This window comes from Rhea americana, unplaced genomic scaffold, assembly GCF_003343005.1.
Source record: "Rhea americana isolate MKP2758 unplaced genomic scaffold, rheAme1 scaffold_67, whole genome shotgun sequence".
Taxonomy (NCBI): domain Eukaryota; kingdom Metazoa; phylum Chordata; class Aves; order Rheiformes; family Rheidae; genus Rhea; species Rhea americana.
Genome location: NW_028186834.1, coordinates 4,123,597 through 4,142,649, shown reverse-complemented (window position 1 = coordinate 4,142,649; position 19,053 = coordinate 4,123,597). Strand labels below are relative to the sequence as shown.

The window sequence follows — 19,053 nt, the reverse complement described above, 5'->3', positions numbered from 1 at the left end:
TATGTAATTCTACAGTAACTTATTAAAGCCAAAACAAGGAAACTGTACTAACCTTAAAAAGTACTCCATGCAAGTCTGCCAAAGTTTGCTAGAAAGCTCACAGATCCTCTGCTGTGCAGAACTTACTGAGAGATACAGTGTCATCTTCCTCTGGCAATCGTAAAAGACTGGGGTTCTTGGAGACCTTTTGGAGGCCAGGATGATGGACAAAAAGACCAGAATGCTATTTTCATACCCATGTTCACAACTTTGACTTCCCGTAGTTTACCTTAATGCAAGTATTTTAAGACATGATAGCCGTGTTATGGTAGATAAGTCCGTTTTCTGTTACAGAAAAAATATTTTAGTGCCACATAAACATTGTCAGAATCCAAACTGCATCACAATGAATTTAAAAATAACTTCTGTGACTGGATGGCAATTTGAATATTTTACAACTATTTTACAATTCATAGATGCATATTTTGCAAATATTACTTACGTATTTTTAGCAAAACATATAAGTAATATTTGTAAAAATTTAAATTCAGTGCTGAATTGTGCAAGATGTTTTTATCTAGTTCTATGTTTTGAATTAGATTGATGGTGAGTACAAGACAGTGTCTTACAGAAAGTTACAATTTTACCTGTTTTGATGATTGCTACATGCTCTAGAAATACACAATTTGTGGGAGAGGTTTCATTTCTGCATAAGCTAGTGCTATTTCTTAAAATTTTCTGCTTCATGGTCCTTAAATTCCTCAAATTACCTTGGAATTATACGTGTAACTTACTCTTTTGTCTTCTTAAAGTACGTGGTTTCCTTGCATTTCTTTTAACATTAGAAATAAGGCTTCAGCAAATAAATATTGTCTAATAATATGTTTCCAAAAGATTTCTGTGCTCTTTGGCATCTTTGTTTCATAAAGATTTTTGAAAGATACCTTTTTAAATAGAAAAGACCTGCTTTCTTATAATAGGCTGAGCATAATTACTTTAAAATAACAAGTTACAATTACCATACAGTGGGATTGTGCCTGTAAAGGTTAGCATTGTAGCATGAAAGATCTCTGCTCATATCACTTATAGTTTTGATCATATTTTATAGAAGATTCATTTTTAAAATGTTGCAGATGTTGTGAGCTTGTTTTTTTTCATGATTATTTTTGCTATTGGGTTTGGCCCCCGATTTTCCTATTTTGAGATGGAACACGTCAACACTTTTARTTGCAAAATACTACTTCTCAATACATGAAGGTTTTGCAGTATAAAATATGTAATCACATTCTTAGGTGTGCTTTTTGGAAGTATTTGGAGGCAAAGGCACAGGTATGGATTTGGCAGATATTTGTAAGGCATGTAGTTGCTGCTCTTAAATGACATACTTTTTCCTCTAAATAACAGGAATTCTTAAACATCTTAATCTTTGGATTATGTTTGCTTTTTTTTTTTTATTTTTTTGAATTTTTGAAAGGTCAGGAATGACAGCAGATTGTGCCATGCCTGTGCCAATCACTGTCATTCATATGGAAGATTCTTAGATCTGCAGGTCAATTTAGCTTTCCATAGTAGTGGGGCAAGTGGTTCTGTTTGTAATGCTTAAATTTATGCAGTGAAGAACACTTTCAATTATTCATCAAAAGGAGAAACTGCATGGAAAAATTGATCACATGAGCCTTGCACAAGTATTAAAAGCCCAAACGAAGAATCCCATTTATTGCTACTTGGTGAATGTTACTGTTCTCAGCAATATTTAGAAAACAAGAAAAAAAATTGGAGGAGGTTACATGGAAATTATTCAATATATGATTTAATGAGTGGGGAGTGTTACACCAAAAGCAACAAAATATCCCTGTTATATTGCTGTAAATTCTTTTTAAAGAATTAACCATTAGCCATTCTATACTTCAGATGCTTCTCTTTTAACAGGCTGTAAAATATATACAAGGAAAGCAAGTACTGATATTCAGGTTGTTCAGAAGCTCTAATAAAACTCTGAGTTTATGCCTCTCAATAAATACAGTGTGGAAACTCAGCTGCTATTTGTGCACTGTTTGGGTCTGTACAGCATTGGGGGAAATAGTGGCCTTGTCTCCAGAGCAATAGTTCTTTGCTAATAGAATATTCTGCTTGGACTGAGCTGAAGTGCAGTTTCTTGACAGAGCTACAGTGCTCAATCGCAAAGCTAGCATCTTCAGCACTGGAGTGGGAATAGTTATTTTGCAAGCTGGTGCAGTATAAACTTGCACTAACATTTGTCCTGATGAAAATTATGTCTGAATGCAGGTCTTGCATGATTTGATGCATGTTTTCTTTTTGTTTTTTCTTTAAGATATTTTTTCATTTGTTCTGTTCAGCTTGTAAGCTGAGCCATGTTCAGGGCTACATATGTGTGAAACCCTGTTCTTCTACTTTGTCATTGCAACTAAGACCAATTATGCAAACCTAAGTCGATATGTATACTTGTGTATCATCAGTGCTGAACACTGGGCTATTACCTGTCACATACTTGTATGTCAAGTTTCAACGTGTGTAGGCCCTTTTACTTCATTAGTTTAGTCAGGAAGGTCATCCTAAAGGGCTGTTGGACATCAGTATGACTAAGAGCCTCACTTGTTATGCAAGACTTGCTTCGTTTTATTGTGACTTCTCTACTGGGATAGATTTCAGTAATGTGGAAGGGATGTGGTTTCTCTTGCTAAAAGAAACCCGTAGTGATTTTCATACAGCTGACTGCTTCTCAGACCAATATTTCTGTGGTCAGTTTTTGAATCTGAATTTCATCTTTTTGTTTTTGAAAATTCATTCTGACAGAAAGGACGTATGTATTCTCTTTCTTTTTTTTTTTTTTTTTTCTCTCAGGTTTTATTTTTTTATTTTTTTTTTTTTAAATTTTTTTTGTTTGTAATTTTTTTTTTTTTTTTTTTTTTTTTTTTTTTTTTCCCTCACAGGTTAACTTGCTGAATTCTATTCATGACAACTTTCATCAGTAAGTAATGGTCAATTTTCTCTTGATAGTTGCAATGAGTAGTAGGGCGGGTTGAAAAAATAGGAGGGGGCATGATAAAAATTGGTTAGAGTATGTTTTTTTTTTTTTCCACTTAAATGAAAATATGAAATGAAATTTATGAATTCTGTTTAAAGTAGTGTATGGGGAGTCATAGACTTGATATTAACTAATATGTATAGTCAACAAATGTTTTTAATATCTGACTCTTCAGTTGGATTTGTGGAAAAAAAATCAGTCATAACTTTTTTGGCATTAATTGAAAWTTTTTTTTCATTTCTATGATGTTGTGGTTAGTGCGTTATGTACAAAGCATTAGATTTCAGATATATTTCAGACCTGTTTATTATGGAGTAATTCTGTTTAATAGAGTTTTGATGAAGTGTGAAGTCTTCAGGTAAAACCATGGTCCCACTGGAAGTTCAAGGTCAAATATCAGTCTGTGATGCAGCCAACATTTTTTTTCTGTTTTTTGGCTTCTGAAAAAAGTCTGATGTAAATGGCTATTTTGGTAGTTCTAAACCGTTCTTCCTACCATAGCTTTTAAGGATTCTATTGCGATATTATATAATTAATTTTCTAATAGAATAAAAAGCTGTGTTTAGAATATTTACTGATCTGATCCTTCAGTCACTTTCCTTATTTTGACATCAGCTGCTCTTAAAATTCATTGGCAACATTGCTTTTGGTTAAGTAATAGCAATTTATTTCTGTCCTCATGGGAAAGTAGTAGGGCTTTTTGATAGTTTATACCAGCTGAAGATCTGCACTGTTACCTGAAATAGTTTATACCAACTGAAGATCTGCCCTGTTACCTGAAATCAATGATTTAAAGATTAATTTTTATTTAGAATACAAAGCAAAGTATATACTTGGTCCTATAAGAAAGACAAAAGAATTATAGCTGCCACATTATCCCACACATTTCTATTCTGGCATAATTCTATGCATTGTTATCTTTTTCTTTCTAGAGCAATGGCATCTTCTGGTTCTCGTGAGCAGTTTTTACGGCAGATGGAGCAGATTGTAGAAGGCATTAAACAGAACCGGATGAAGGTTTGAGACTCTTCTTGCTCTCTTTGCTAGAGGCTGGGAATTATTTCAGAAAACCTTTTGGGTAATTATATATGAAAAAATCTGAGGTGCAAATTATTTAAGCAACTAACAAGTCCTTCACACCCACGAGAAAGTGCTCACCACTAAAATGTTAATGAATAGAATAGGGCAGAGGTGTTGTAGCTACAAGAGGCAGCTTGTAGCACTGGAGTTTTAGTGGCATTGCAGTGATCTTGATGCTTGAAACAGGCTTATGTCAAGACTGCTGATGTAATGAGGGTCTCGAGGTGAAACAGATTATGAAAATACTTAAACAGTGCAATTCTCTAGTAAAGATGAACTTGAAGATGGTTAAATTTATTTCTTTTGGAAGATTGACATTCTTTTAATTTTGTCAGAAAGCAACCGCAGCAAACAAACTGTCCATGAGTTCGGTGTTCTTTTGCCTTCTGCCCACTGTTTTGTGTATAGAAATGGGTAACAGTTCAGCTAATCAAAGGAGCGATAGCAAATTGGAGCTCTGCATGACTTTCTTCACGTTCTTGCAAATGGACTCTTACAACCTTGAAGTTCATAAAATTATTCTGTACTCTTACTATATTCTCAAATGGAATCAAAAGTTTCAGCCGCTTTATGCATGAAGAAGAGAGGGGTAAAGGAATGTGAGATGTCATTTCAGATGGCAGTCATTATTTTGGGTGAAAAATCCAATCTCAGCACCTCTGATGGTGACTGAAAGCAGTGGCAGTTTACCTCATCTGTGCTGTGTTTCTCTTTCTCTCTTGGTAGTTTTGCCATGGGCATATTTTGAGTGAGGTCACAGCTATAGCTAGCAACCAATATTTACTTTTTTGCTAAGTGTCTGGATGAGCAAGAGGTGCCAGTAACAGCTAATTGAGGAAGTCACTGGAAAATTTCTGAATGAAAAAGTTAAGCCTATCTGGATAAGAAAGCAAAATGGATTATTGGTGATGTAGTACCTAATCAGACAGTACCTTCTAATAGTTGATTTATCAACATCAGGGAAGAACCTGACAAGTGATCGCTTCTGCAGTGGAAGCTGCAGTGGAAGCCTTTTTGCGTGTGCTGTGATTATTCCTCACCTAGCAAAATTCCCTTGATTTACTTTGTTTTGAAGAGATGAACTAGTTGTATACAGCAAGAGTTAAAGGGTTATCCACCATCTTGAAGAGATAGCTTGATCCTTTCTACTTCTATCTGCAGTTGATTAAAAGTGCTCACAGTCAGTAACCATGATTCTCTTTTTAAAAAAAGGCCATTTTAATTGTTTTCTGTACAGACCTGAAGACCTTATACCTGAGGATAAATTCCATTTTTCAAAGCCCATCATATTGTAACTGCATTGTAAAAATCATAGAGGGAAATGAGACATACTCTTACTGAGAACAAGTAACTTACAAACAAGAATTTGTGTGATAACAGATATTCATAAGACATTTTGAAGAGAGACAAGTTAGTTTTCACTGTGAAGAATATGCTAAGAGAGATTTGTCATGACCTTGGACAAAAGAAGAAACTTACCAAATGACAGTAGTAGGGTCTTACATCTTCACAAGAACCTGGTCCTTGATCTTTTAGCAATGTAGTTCTTAGCCTCATCCTAGAAGAATGGTATGCGTATGATGATGCTTTTTCTGCCTCTTGTCTTCTTGTGTTTGTGGAGAGTCATTTGAAATTGGAGAGGAATGCGACAGGCATTCATATGGCAGTTCCTTAACACCAGAGAAGAGCAGGAAAAAATTACTTTCTAAACTAGCCACAGACTTCTCTGATGCTTATGATGGTAGGACTTCATTAGGACTGCTCCTGAGAGGAAGGCAATCTGTTTGTAATAAGTACAGATTCTCTTCGCTCTTAGGAATTTACATTATGCTTGGCACAACTTTGGCACATTCCACTCTGGATGAGGTTGAGAGAACAGGAGAGAAAAGAGATTTCTTAAGTGTAGGTCTTGCACAAATACGGCATTGTGTAGTAAGGTAAAGATGTCAATCCCCTGTGATTGGTACAGCAAACTTAACAAATCAAGATCTGTGTCATACCAAACCTCTTTTTTTTTTTTTATTAATTAACTTCACTGAATCATCTTTGATGGAGCACTGTTTAGTAGACAAGATTTCTGGGCTTGCAGAGACGTACAGTTTAATTCAAATCTGAATGTTACCTGTGGTGCCACTGATGCTGAGACTTTAGCTTTAGGGTATTTTTGTTTGTTAAGAGTTGGCCTAAAAGTTCCTTGTATTAAAAGCACCAGCCAGTGACATCATTTATGTATCATTTATGAATGATCCATCTCCCACTGTCTATAGTAGACACTTGTGTGTCTGTATATGTATGTATATGCACAGATACATAAACACACATAGTATATGATCTTCTATACTTCCTATACACCAACAGATGGAAAAAAAGAAGCAAGAAAACAAAATGCGAAGAGACCAATTGAATGATGAATATTTGGAGCTTCTAGAGAAACAGAGACTTTACTTTAAAACAGTGAAAGAATTTAAGGAGGTAAGAGCATTTTTGCTAATGTAGACTGGTGAGTGTTTGAGCTGGTAAATAGCTGCTTCCAAAGCTGTTCTGCTCAGTGTTACTGGTTGCTTTGAAGTGGATCATAAACCTTGCTGTTAATAAGGAGCAAATTTCTAGATATATAATTTGTCCAGAACTTTTTCTTTCTTTCTGAATTTCTCTTGTGAAGTATCCTCAAAGCTAAATCATGAAGAGAGGTGGTCTGAGGAAACATGCAGTGTTGTTTTGATAAGGAGTTTTCTGTTACAGAGAAACGGGCATTTTTCAAATTGCTGGAATGGTTGAAGTGTTTTCTCAGCCAGAACTGTTGTTTGTTTGTTTGTTTTTTCTCTCTCTTTCTTTCTTTTGAGGCTCATAATGTAATTCATTGAGCAGCAACTCAATAGAGGACAACAAATGACTTTCATTATTACAAATACTGTAATTATGTATTAGAGGACGATCAGCTGCAGAGTTGCCTATATATTAAAGAATCTCAGCAACTAATTGGCAATAAGATAGGGTTTTTGGAAGAACAGCTGACTAACTCCACTCCCATTGGAGTCCATGATGGCAGAAGCAGGTCACAACCTCATTTTCAGGAGTAAATTCTAAAGGCTGCTTTAGTTTTTGGCATAATGTTAGTGGTTTAAGTAATAATTATTTTAGGTATTTAGGTGGTGCTTTGAGAGCTAGTGAGTCCTGTTTTTCTCTCTCACGCAGGATACACAAAGAGAAGTTTGTATTTGGGATAAAGTGTTAGGCCTTTGAGGTACATTGTACCACAGTAATGGGAAGAAAGGCAAACTTCTGGAATTCAATTCATGATTCCTGCTTAGGAATYGACAGTGGAAGTAGTTTAAGTAGTTTAAGTCATCTTGGAACAAGTGGGCAAAATTGTTCCTTGACACTTGTGGCTTAAAAATTCTGCAAAATTGGGATAATATCTAGCTTATGGGCTACTGTATAGGAAACTTGATTGCAGAATAATGTTAGAGCCCTATATGAAAGTTAGTTTACAAGTGAAAAAGCCTGCTAGTGGATAAAGGAGTGAATATGCTTGCGTGTGTTGTGGTGTTGTGTGTAGTTTTTCCTTTTTGGTTTTTTGTGAAGTAGATTCAGAAAATGGAAGATGAAGCAATTCAACACTTTAAGATTTCTGGAAGTATGTAAGCTGTTCAGTCGCTTACAGTTTCTGGCTTGATTTGAGCATTAACTTATACATCGGCGTTTATACAGTGCTTATAAATCATGTTCACAGTGTCTCTTGGAGGATTTCTCAACATGATTCTTGGATTCTGAAAATTCTTTTGTCACAGACAATTTACATCCCTTCTTGTTTCTGGGGAAGTATTAATTTGTTACTGAGCAAGCTTTGTATTTAAGTTTCCTAGTGGAATCTCGTTTATCAGAATGAATCTTGCTAGATATATGTAATAATACTTCCTGAAGGCATTTATTTCAAGACTTAATTGTGTCCTGTGCATGCATGCTCTTTCTGATAGAAGAGTCTGTATTGTAGATGAGAGCTGGTGGATTACTGAGTTTGTCYTGGGTGTTTGTTTCCTAAAGGTCTAGTAACAGAAAAGGCTAGCCTTCTTGTTTAATCACTGTGAAAGTATTTTTTAAATATTTCATTGAGTTAGCTTCTCCTTGGTTTCCATTTATCATAATATGCTTCTATCAGTTATTATCTCCTTGATAATGAATGACAAAGTAGTGCTGTCAACAAAATTCTCTTCTGGCTTCCAATGTTTGGAGAAAAAACATCTTTCTCTGATTTGTCCTAGTTTGTTCCAAGACAGTTTCCTCCTGTTTTGGACTGTGGAGTCTGAGAGACAGACAGGGACTGCTTAGCTATGTTTATGAAGCTTATTACAGAAGCTATTTGTTTTTTTCTGCCCTTGTGAAATCATTTCTATTCTACCTTGTCTATCCTGTCTTTTACATTAAAAATAAGCAAACAGATATTTTAAAACCATATGTAAGAACAGATAGTACATACGTATGTACATACATTTTTTGACTTAGTTATTCCATGGACACTGATTTTTTGCAGATTATTTTGTGATGTTCCAGATCACCTATCAGTAATCTCTATTTCAGGCTTTTTCAATTTATAAGTGAAAAGGTGAATTTGTTTTAGCTACCTTAAAACAATTTCAGACTAATGATCAAGCAGCTTTCATTTTGACTTGTACATCATAAAAGTTAATGAATATGCCATTGGAACAGTATTTTGGATGAATCAAATACTGCAACTCATCATTTACTCCAGAGTACTTTGGATCTTGGAGATCTTTCAGAGTAAGAAGCTTCAGTTTGATGATGTAAAGATCTATATCACAACTAATAGAGTTAAGAGTGACTGCCTGATCTGTTTGCTTTTTGTTAACAGGAATGCCGTAAGAATGAAATACTACTATCCAAGTTGAAAGCTACTTCTTCCTGAAGAACTCCAACTGATGAAGTTATGAAAAATGGTTCAGTCTGTAAATTGAATCTTTTGTGAAGTGACAATGATAACTGCAATGTAGACAGACATATATATATGTGTGTGAGAATGTATATGTGTGTGTATATATAGAGACACACACACATATATATGCACAGCTGTAGAAGTCTGTTTTTTTTCCGATATGTATTCTGTTTTACATTCCTTCATCTAGTGGCTGTATTGTTATTGCCTCCCCTACACAGTAAAGAGTTAATGCAGTACAGAAAAGCAGAAGTACTGTCTAACTTTATTTGAGTTTCTTTTTTTTTCAAAGTGAAGATGATGGGATGTTTTTTGTTTGGGCTTTAACAGTGAAAAGGGTCAAAATTCTGGAAAAAATATATGTGGATTTTGTTGGTAACATAATTGAAAATAATACATACAAATACCATAAAAGGAGTGCTGCAGAATGCAGAAATCTGATTATAGGCAAAACAAACACAGAAAATAGTTTCTGAAATTCTTATCATTAGCTAATAACTTCACATTATTTAAATTTACATTTTAGCCATAGATAAGATTCCAAAAGACAAAAACTAATTCCTAATGGTTAAGACATAAGAAAATAGAAATTCAACTTGGATAATTCCTAGTGTAAAATTATAGATTTATATTTTTATAAAGTCTAGTTGTACACTTTTTTGTGAAATTTGATTTTTATATATGCAGAGAGTGCTGGTTAAATTAATAGCTCCAGGAAAAGCACCTTAGTCACTAGAATTATCATGTTACCCTGGCTGGGATGAAAAGTGGTGTATTTCAGCTGTAACGTAGAAAGATAAAGGTTCAGGTATTCTGCTCAAATGAACTGATGCTCATCTTTAAAGACAATGAGCTATTTCCCTGGCTGAATGTTTGCCTTTTGAAGTTTAGAAATCTGTTGAACACCTCCTGGAACACTTTTATACTTGTGCATACAGTATTTTATAATTCAAATAGCTGTTTTTGTACTTAATATCAGAATTTTGGACTGGACTTACGTACATCACATCTTTTTTTCAAGAAAAGAAAAAACATATTTCCTACCCACATTAACAGTGATGAGCATTCTATTAGATTACTTCCTATGGCAGTGAATATAAAATAAAAACATGTTTGGAATTCAGTGACCTTCCGCTATTGTGTTTCTAGGGTGACACACTTTTGTTTTAGAAGCCTTATTGTGCTTTTGGATTACAAACGCATTAAAAGATGAATTGTGCAAATGTAATAAAAATGTAATGTCACATAGCCATTGCTACCGTTCTCTCTTCTGCTGCTACTTTTTAGGAGTTTGGTATTTGGAACAAGCTGTCAAACCTAGTAGATGCCAAGGAGGTTCATTGAGAATTAGATTTCTCTTAAGTATCAGTTTAGGATACAGATTTTTTTCTCAGTGGAGATATTACAAGTTACTTGCACAACAGTATCAGATTGTAGTATCTGTTTTTTCTGGGTTTTTTTTGAGGGGGAGGGGGTGGTTTGTGTGTAGGGGATACGAATGTTTATAAAATYATTGATAGTCTGTCTTGATAAAATGGTATGAGCTTCCCCTTGTACTCATGTCCCTCAAAACTATGGGGGACTGGATTGTGTGATACATCTTCTTGCAAACTGAGTATATGCAGGCTGATCGTCTTACGTGTGTTCAGAAAGTTAGATTTTCCTAGAGCTAGTGAAATAATGAAGACAAATGCTTTCAGAATTGCTGAAGAAGGAACTTTACATTGATGCTACCTGCAGGCATTCTCCAGTCAGCTTTGATATTAATTTACAAGTTATAATAATACTAAAGTCCACACCCTTTACAATTTTACCCCCTTTCTTTCTAATTTGTAAAGCAATTTGAATTAGGAATCAAGAAAACCTGTTAGTGAATCCAAGTTCTGATGTATTTGCATATGATCTACTTCTTAAAAGTAATTCTGACTTTTCAGTTTTGTTTTTAAAAATATTTATCAAAATTGATTTAAGCCCTATTTTTGTTGTTTTTAAAAAGAAATAGAAGCTTTCAGGTGTAGATTTCTACAGACCAATGAGAGATGGCCTGTGCTTATCGTAGATAAGCACTTTTAATATTTTGAACATTTTACTTACTGGTTTAATGAGAGTGTTAAAAATAGCAAGCAAAATTTTCTAGCTGGATGATTAATAAATACTGGTTGTGTATAGAATAAGTGACATGATTGTTCCATTTAACATTAAATTTTATGCTTACTTGTTAAAAACAGACCATCTGGAATCTTCAACACAATATAAAAATATTACATCCATTACTCTGGCCAGGAGCCAGTGATTTTGGCTAAGATACAAACAGAATCTGGGTTTTGTGAAGGTATAGTTATTTCTGATAGAAAATAAAACCAGAGTTGAGATGATAACTTATTGTAATGAGTCAACTTCTTTATATAACAGATGGAAATCCAAGGCAGACAGACACTGTCCCTGTTTTCAACCTGCAGTGTTGAAGGAAGGAGAAACTGGAGAGGTAAGAGAAACGGTATGTCAACTATTTTTTGCTTTCTGTAGGTGGTCTTTGTGTGTTAGAGGAAACCTTTTGGTCTGAGAACTGGGGAGGAAAGAATAAACAGTATGAGAAATGACACCTCTGTTAACAGCCTGGTTTGTTCGTTCTGCTCAACCTGATGACAGTCATGCCTAACTGTCCTCTAATGAGATGATGACCAGTCAGTCTTACTGCAGAGGAACAACTACATGTTGCACTCTATGGCTACTCATGGGAAAATGTTTTCTGAGGACAGTATCCAAGTTATTTAGGTATTGCAAACATGACAGTTCTTCTAGACAAAATCACATTAATTTTGGCTTCCATTAAAATAACGATATTTGTCAAAGTGAAGGGCAGTATCAGCAGAGAATTTCAAAGAGAAATTTTAAAGGAAGAAGAGTAAATACTGTGATTATTGTTTTTTAAGCCAATAAACTTCAATGTAGACCATGACTTTTCTAGAGATTTAAGGTCTCTTTGTGTAATTGTGATATTCACAGAATCACAACATATTTGGCATTGAAAGGGACCTCGAGATCATCAGGTCCAACCCCACAACTCAAGCGGGATCTGCTAGAGCAGGTTGCCCAGGGCTGCAGCCAGGTGGGTTTTGACYGTCTGCAAGGATGGAGACTCCACAACCTCTGTGGGCAGCCTGTTCTAGTGTTCAGCCACCCTCACAGTGAAGAAGTGTTTTCTTGTGTTCAAGTGGAATTTCCTGTGTTTCGGTTGCATATATCTGCTGCAGAAGTTTTGCACTAAAAATGCGTACAGGGAAGAGCATGGACTTTTCCAGTGTGCATCAGGAACAGGGTGTTCTCAGAGCGCTAAAGCTAGTGTTCAACACTCTCATAAAGCATTCAGTGCCCTCAGCTGTCGCAGTCCTCAAAGGAAATTATGAGGGCATTCTTCTCATCTCTGCTCTATCCCCTTTGAAAAATATAGATAGAGCTAACAGCAGTGAGTAAAAGAGAAGGAACAAAAATGTTGCTTTAAATTAATGACAGTAGATGGACAGCTTACAGGTTAACATACTCTGTTGCTGTTTATAAGGTGGTAGTAGTTCTTGTATGGTTTTATCGCTGTTTTTTAGCTTAGCCTGTGATAAAGGCTTACGGAAGTCTTTTGTTCCATCTCATGTGCAAAAGTGGTTTCCCTGTTCATCTGTTACAGACTTGTACTAATGTTTTAAATAAGCAAGCATTGCTGGAGGCTTGGTAGAAAAAGGAGTCAGAATAGGATTCACTGAAGAGAAACGTTGATATCAGACATGAGCAATTTTAAGAGTATAAAATACAACAGCTAGCTGGGAGAAAAGGAGCTATGTTGCATGTAGGCTTGAAGGACAAAGACTTGAGAGGAGATGTGATCTGCCTATAAGTACTTTCTGCTTTACTATAAATAAAGACGGGTATATATTTAGTCTCTGAATGTACTTGGGTAAGGAATAATGATTTGAAGCTGCAGATGAAGTTTTGGCAGATAGTAAATGAAAGTTCAGAGCTTTAAAAAGAAGCTGAACTGAGTAGGCTTCCAAGTGCTGAAGCTAAGGCACTTCCAAACCAGTTTAGACTTAACAAACAGACAAACAAAACCCCTAACAACAGAACAAAATGACAAAACAAGCAGTAGGAAGCCATGAGAAATTGACCTGTTGAATGTAAGAAAGAACTGTATTTTACCTATGTGATCTGTGGCAATGGGAGATTCATTATGAACATCTTAAGCTTTCATTGAAAACTGCTTCTGGCCGCTGTTGGAGACAGTACAGACTAGCTAGATTTTATGTTGCGCAGTAGTGGTGGTCTGTTTCTCAACTAAGCAAAATGACTAAGTGTTGATGCATGTGAATGGGAATCATCATGGACAATGAAAGTACATGTTTTAACAACTAGAAGCTGATCAAGTTTTTTTGTTTAAATTGGTAATTTATTATCAGAAGGTGTATATTCTGTGTCTTTTGACTCTTTGATGGTTAAGTTAAAGATATCAGTTCCCAAAATTCAAACTACACATGCAGAATCTGCTGTAATTGTTGTTTTCGGTTGGTTGCCAGGGAAAGGCTAAGAGTTTCTCAGAATTCTTGTCATCATCTCACTATGAATTCATTAGTATTACCAGATTTGTAAAATAAGGTTTACAGGATCTTAGTGGATAGAACCTCCTCAGAGCTCTAATTTGCATTTCAGTAAGTCTTAACTGTTTTGATCTGCTAATGAATAAACTGCTGCCAGATAAGCCTGCTCTTTGTTCGAGAACCTGAGACAGTTTCTGTGAAGTTAAGTGAGGCACATTAACCTTTTAGACTCTGACAGCTTTCTTGAAATGCTGTTCCACAAGAGCATACTTCTTAAAGTATCTTTTAAGAGTGAAATCAGTGGCATTCAGCAAATTAGAGCATGATCCAGACAATCTTTTTATTAGTGTTTCAGAAAGAATGCAGGACTGCACCAAGACGTACTTAATTTCATTAAAAGGCAAATCTTTAGAGGCAAGCTAAAATTTGATCATGGTTTCCATCCTCTCTTTCCAGCTTATCCTGAAAAATCTCCTCCTTGAAGTGTGAATTTACTGTTTAGGTTCCTGTGAGCAAAACAGTATGTTTGAGGATGGGGAAATGTATAACCTGCACAGGCATCTTGCTATGTATCTTTGGGATGCATATAGACACATGTGACAAGCATGTTGTACTCGTGTTCTCTGGGGAAGAAAAGCTTTGTGTACATACAGCCATGCAGGAGTAAGGAATTTCTATAAAGCTTTCTTTAGAAACTTACAAAATTATTAGTATGAGATAAAGGGTGTTACTTCCTTTAGACCCCACTTTGTAAAGGTGTTGATACTTGTGCAAAACAGTCAGCTGGAGAATTATGCTTTGCTGGTACCCCGAGCTCCTTGGAGCCAGCTCGGCTTAATTAAGCATTTAAGTAGGGCACCCGTGCAAGGCAATATGCAGAGCTCACTGGTTTGAGTAGTGGGTGACGTACCCTTAGGACAGTCTTTCATCTAAAARATTTTTGAGCATAAGCAGCTTTATTCATGCAGTGCCTGCACAGCTGTGGCTGCACCTTATATAAACTCAGACAGCTGACATGAGAACTGCTAAGAGGAGTGCAGCTCCTGTCCCTGGAGTTTAAGGGAAGAATTGCCAATTTCTCAGCTCTTCAGGCAGCCACTTGACATTTAGCCGCACATTACCAAAATAAGCTGCTGCTACTAGTTGGTTGCTTGGTGACTTTGGTGTAGACCAACTTCTGAATTACTGTTCATGGAAGGAGTTTCTCACATACTTGTAATTTCTGCCCATCCTTCATTTCTTCTTACATCAATCTTCATGTAGTAAATGCTTGGGAATTCTAACATGAAAGAATAGCTATTTAGAAACAGATACTGAAGTATATTTGAAAGATTGGGAGCTCCTGGGTGTGGTAATGAATTACTGAACAGCTTTCGTTCTGGGAGCTGTAGCATGGATGCTAGCGATGAGTTTCACATAGGGAGGAACACATAAAGTTACTAGCGTTTTTCTATTTGCTTTCATCTTTCCAAATGCTTCGGTTTCTGCACAATCTGGGTTTCGCCAGCACAAAACACTAAGGCCTTAATTTATATAGCTGCAGTATTTGCAGAGTCTTGCCACAGGATATGGCAATGACTTTCTGCTAAGCATCAGCCTCCAATGAGGTTCAGTACCAAGAACCAAAATTGAAACTAACCAACTGTGTGTAAGCAGAAATAACTGGTCTACTCCATATTGGCCGATTGGATTTGGAGAAATAAATGAGCATATATCTAAGCGTGGCCAAATGATGTTTCTTTAGAATAGCTGTTTTCTTCTATTTGGATATTCAAAGTTTTTTCATTCATCTTAGTACACATAGGAGCTGTATTTTCTGTGTGATCTTCAGTCCATCTTAAAGCTCAGGATAAGAACATAGCAATAACTTAACATCTRAACTTTAATGCTGGAAGTAATAGAAAGGGATGGTTGCATGCTTCACCTTATTTTTTCCTCTTTATTTTAATAGAAACAAAGTTGCGAGTTTTAATAGTGAGAGTGATTGATTAATTACTGAAATAAAGTACCAAGAGAGAGAGAAAATTATCCAAGTTCCAAGTTTTTAAGGTGGATCACTCTCCAACAGATATGTACCAGTTGCACTAAGTTACTGGATTTGGACATGAATCGGTGAGTAAAATTTTGTTGGCTGTGCAGGTCAGATGATGGCAATGCTTTTTATGGGTTTAAACGGGAAGCAACCTGCAGCAGRCTAGACCATAACCCCAAGTAACATATTCCTTCCCTCCAACAGAGCTGAGTTTCTGTATGATTAAAGTGCACTGGGGATTTCAAATCCTCAGTATGTGTTGCTGCTCCTCTAAAAACAGGTATACACAGAGCCACTGTGAGAAGCTGGTTTTGTTCAGAGCTTTCTAAAATTGCACTATACTGATATGAAAGCTCTACTCATCTGTGATCTCTGAATGAGTTAAAGCCAGACTGCTTTCAGTGGAACTGCTGTCACAGGTACTTCAGTGGGCAGAGCAGTAAACTGTAGAGACTCAAACTCACCTCTTGAAGAAGCTAAATTCATTTTGATGAGATGGACAGCTCTACTCTATGTTGTGTCGGTAGCCCTGCTACCAGTTCTGGAGCTAGCTGAAGATAGCTGTGTGCCTATTGAGCATTTGTGAAAGTATCAGTGCAAGTATACAGCTGCACTGAACTGCATAGTAGTTTTCTGGCTTTATACTAGTTTTCTTAAGTCACAGAAGTAAATGATAAAATGGAGCCTGTAATTTGCATCACTTCTCAGAAGTATTCCTGCAGCAGAACCTGAGCCAGGTRTTTCTCCAGCCAGTTGACATTTAAAGTTTAAACAAATCTCTCACTGATACTGCAGCCTCTGAGTATTAAATACCTCAACTGTAGCACAAGGTCAGTATCAGATCTGCATGCAAGTAAATGATTGTCTTGAAGGTAGAATATAGGCAGTAAAATTTGACCAAAGCATGATCATTAGAAACTACATTGATGGCTGCTTACAGGAGACTTGTGTAATCTTTGACAGCCAACTCAGGATGGTCTCTTTTCTTTTGCAAATGAATCTTTCTGTGTGACTATCTGAATTAGAAGGCTAGAGAATAGTGACTGTCTTAGGTACCTGGGCTTTTAAAAAGTTATCAGTAGTTCTGAATGAGGTCTTCAGGCTTTAGTTAAGCTTTAGACTCTTAGCAGGTGTCTTCCTTCCATTCTGAACACTAACTTGAACCACGTTTGTTCCATATGTAGACAACTGGGAGGCACAAGGGAGAGATATTTAAGTTGGCATTTGCAGGTCTTAGCCACTATCTAACAACTTTTTGAAAATCTAGAGTATTAAAATTTCTTCATTCCCATTGAAACTGAGAAGAGAAAGGTACTCTATAGGTACTTAAGATAGGGGTGTCTGTGGCTACATGCACAGTAGGCCATGGGGGAGTTCCACGGCACTACAGAGTATAAAGTATAGAGGAACCTTATCTCCCATATGTTGTATTAGCAAGATAAGACCAGAAGGCTCCTTTAATAAATTGGAGGTATGTGAGCGTTGACAGTTTTTGTTCAAAACACTTGCTCAGAGAGCTGAAACTTGCCTAGATCTCCAAGTTATCTATATATCTGATGTCAAACTCAAACTGACATAGCCAGGTACGTGAATCTGCAATTCACTCTTCTTAAAGTTGAGTGAGTAATGCAGACCATTGTTTTTTCCAGTAGTAGCTGCGTCATTTTTCCGTTTTTCAGAATACAGGATATGGACTTTGAATAATACCTCTGTGACAAGGCTGAAAAGTATGTCAGTCCCTAATGGAAGGGGAATTAACCTAAATGCCATTCCTGAAGAGACTGCCAGAATACTGAAACTTCAGTAGAAGCTATGAAGTCAGCACTCGCAGATGCGATACCCGTTAACTTGGTACCTGTCAGATGCCAGACTGAGTGTGATGGACTGCAGTGAAGTGAAGATGCCAGTGGTGTTAGTATTGGGGGAGTTGTAATTTGCTGCTCAGGCATCCCGTTGAGTTTTGTGCTGCTTGCCTGAGGGTACTGCTTTGAATCAAAGGGTTGCTTAAGAAGCAGAAAAGGCGAAACTACAACAAAGACAGGCAGCCTAAAAGGTTAAATCTCAAAAGAAGCTAAAATCTTGTCTGGCTTCATTTAGGCTATGATGTTTTGCTCTCAGAGTAACTAAAGAAGCTTGAAGGGGAGTTGAGAGGGGCTGCTGGGGCTGCCTCAGTTGAGCTAGAAATATTCAGAAATACTTAAATACAAATCCCTAACCCAGGAAAGGGGAGGAAGATAAGCAGATTGGAGGGATACAGATACACTGGGTAGTATGCGTGACAGTGTGTTTCTCTCTCTTTTTAATGAAAAAGCAGGGGCTTTTAATGTGAAGCAGGGGCTTTAGATCTTGGATAAACAATTAATTGGTTTTAAAGTACTTTTGGCGGGTCACTTTAACCCGATGGCATCAATACCCTCCTCAAGGTAGGAGAAAGCTGATACAAGCTGACAAATTGTGGATTTTGCTCAGGCGTGGTGAAGAACACATCTGTTGTGGTGCAAGGACCCCAGACAGGGCAGTGCAGACACTGACAAGCAGCCCAGGTGCTGCTGCCTGCAAGCCTGTCTGGTGTTTCGTAGGAACAAATACATCTCAAGCCTTTTGGTACTCTGAAATAAGAGCATATATGTGGAATTCTATATATGTGGAAGTATCAGTTGTCTACCTTAAGGTTACTTGGTTTTCAGAAAGCAGGGGAGGCATAAGCCCTCCAGGGTGACTGGGTACAGTGCAGATGAAAACTTGTGGTTAGATCCTCCTCTCATGGCAGTGGGTGCAGACATATTCTAAATAGCTCGGAGTAGCTTTGCAATTGGCTTTAAAACTTCACCTAACCSTAGGGGACCTAACTAACCTTTACTTCACAAGACTTCTAGCTGAGAACTGTTGCTTGCTAGTAAACATATGGCCCTTCATTTACATTAGTGTGTGTTCCTGGGCTGCTTACAGTCATTCATTTTAATTTCACATCAGTTCAAGTAATGATTGAATATCGAATGTTTATTCTCTCCTTCCCAAATAAATTTAATAAATGAAGCCAGCATCCTGTCTGTATCACAACATTTTGGTATTGCTTAATTAACAGTTCCCATTGATGCTTTTGCTAATGAAGAAAAAGCTATGGAATGACAGCTGTGATTGGCTAGATGAGAGTAGACTGGTGAGATTTGAAGGTTGCAGTATTATACACTTATAATTCTTTGCTTGCAGACCTTAAAAGGAAGTATTCGCTGCTTCAGTCTTCTTTCTTTGCCAAACCCTGGAGCACCTTGTTTGTATTTCCAAGGGGGAACTGTAAACTGTCAGTTCACTTATATCCAAACATCTTCCATCTTTTTTTCGTTGTTGCTAAATCCCCTTAAAAGCTCCTGCACTTGAAAAC

The 19,053-nt window shown here is 36.6% G+C and overlaps 1 protein-coding gene across 1 annotated transcript in view; it reads left to right on the top strand.

The window, feature by feature from the left end:
• Positions 1-10,304, top strand: part of CCDC93 (CCC complex scaffolding subunit CCDC93) — a 50,928-nt gene extending 40,624 nt beyond the window's left edge. Inside the window, exons 20-23 of the mRNA XM_085320929.1 lie at positions 2,931-2,968; positions 3,958-4,042; positions 6,464-6,577; positions 8,976-10,304. Of these exons, the coding sequence (XP_085177055.1) occupies positions 2,931-2,968; positions 3,958-4,042; positions 6,464-6,577; positions 8,976-9,029 (291 nt within the window). The 3' untranslated portion in view covers positions 9,030-10,304. The remainder of the gene's footprint in view (positions 1-2,930; positions 2,969-3,957; positions 4,043-6,463; positions 6,578-8,975) is intronic.
• The last annotated feature ends 8,749 nt before the right edge of the window (positions 10,305-19,053 follow it).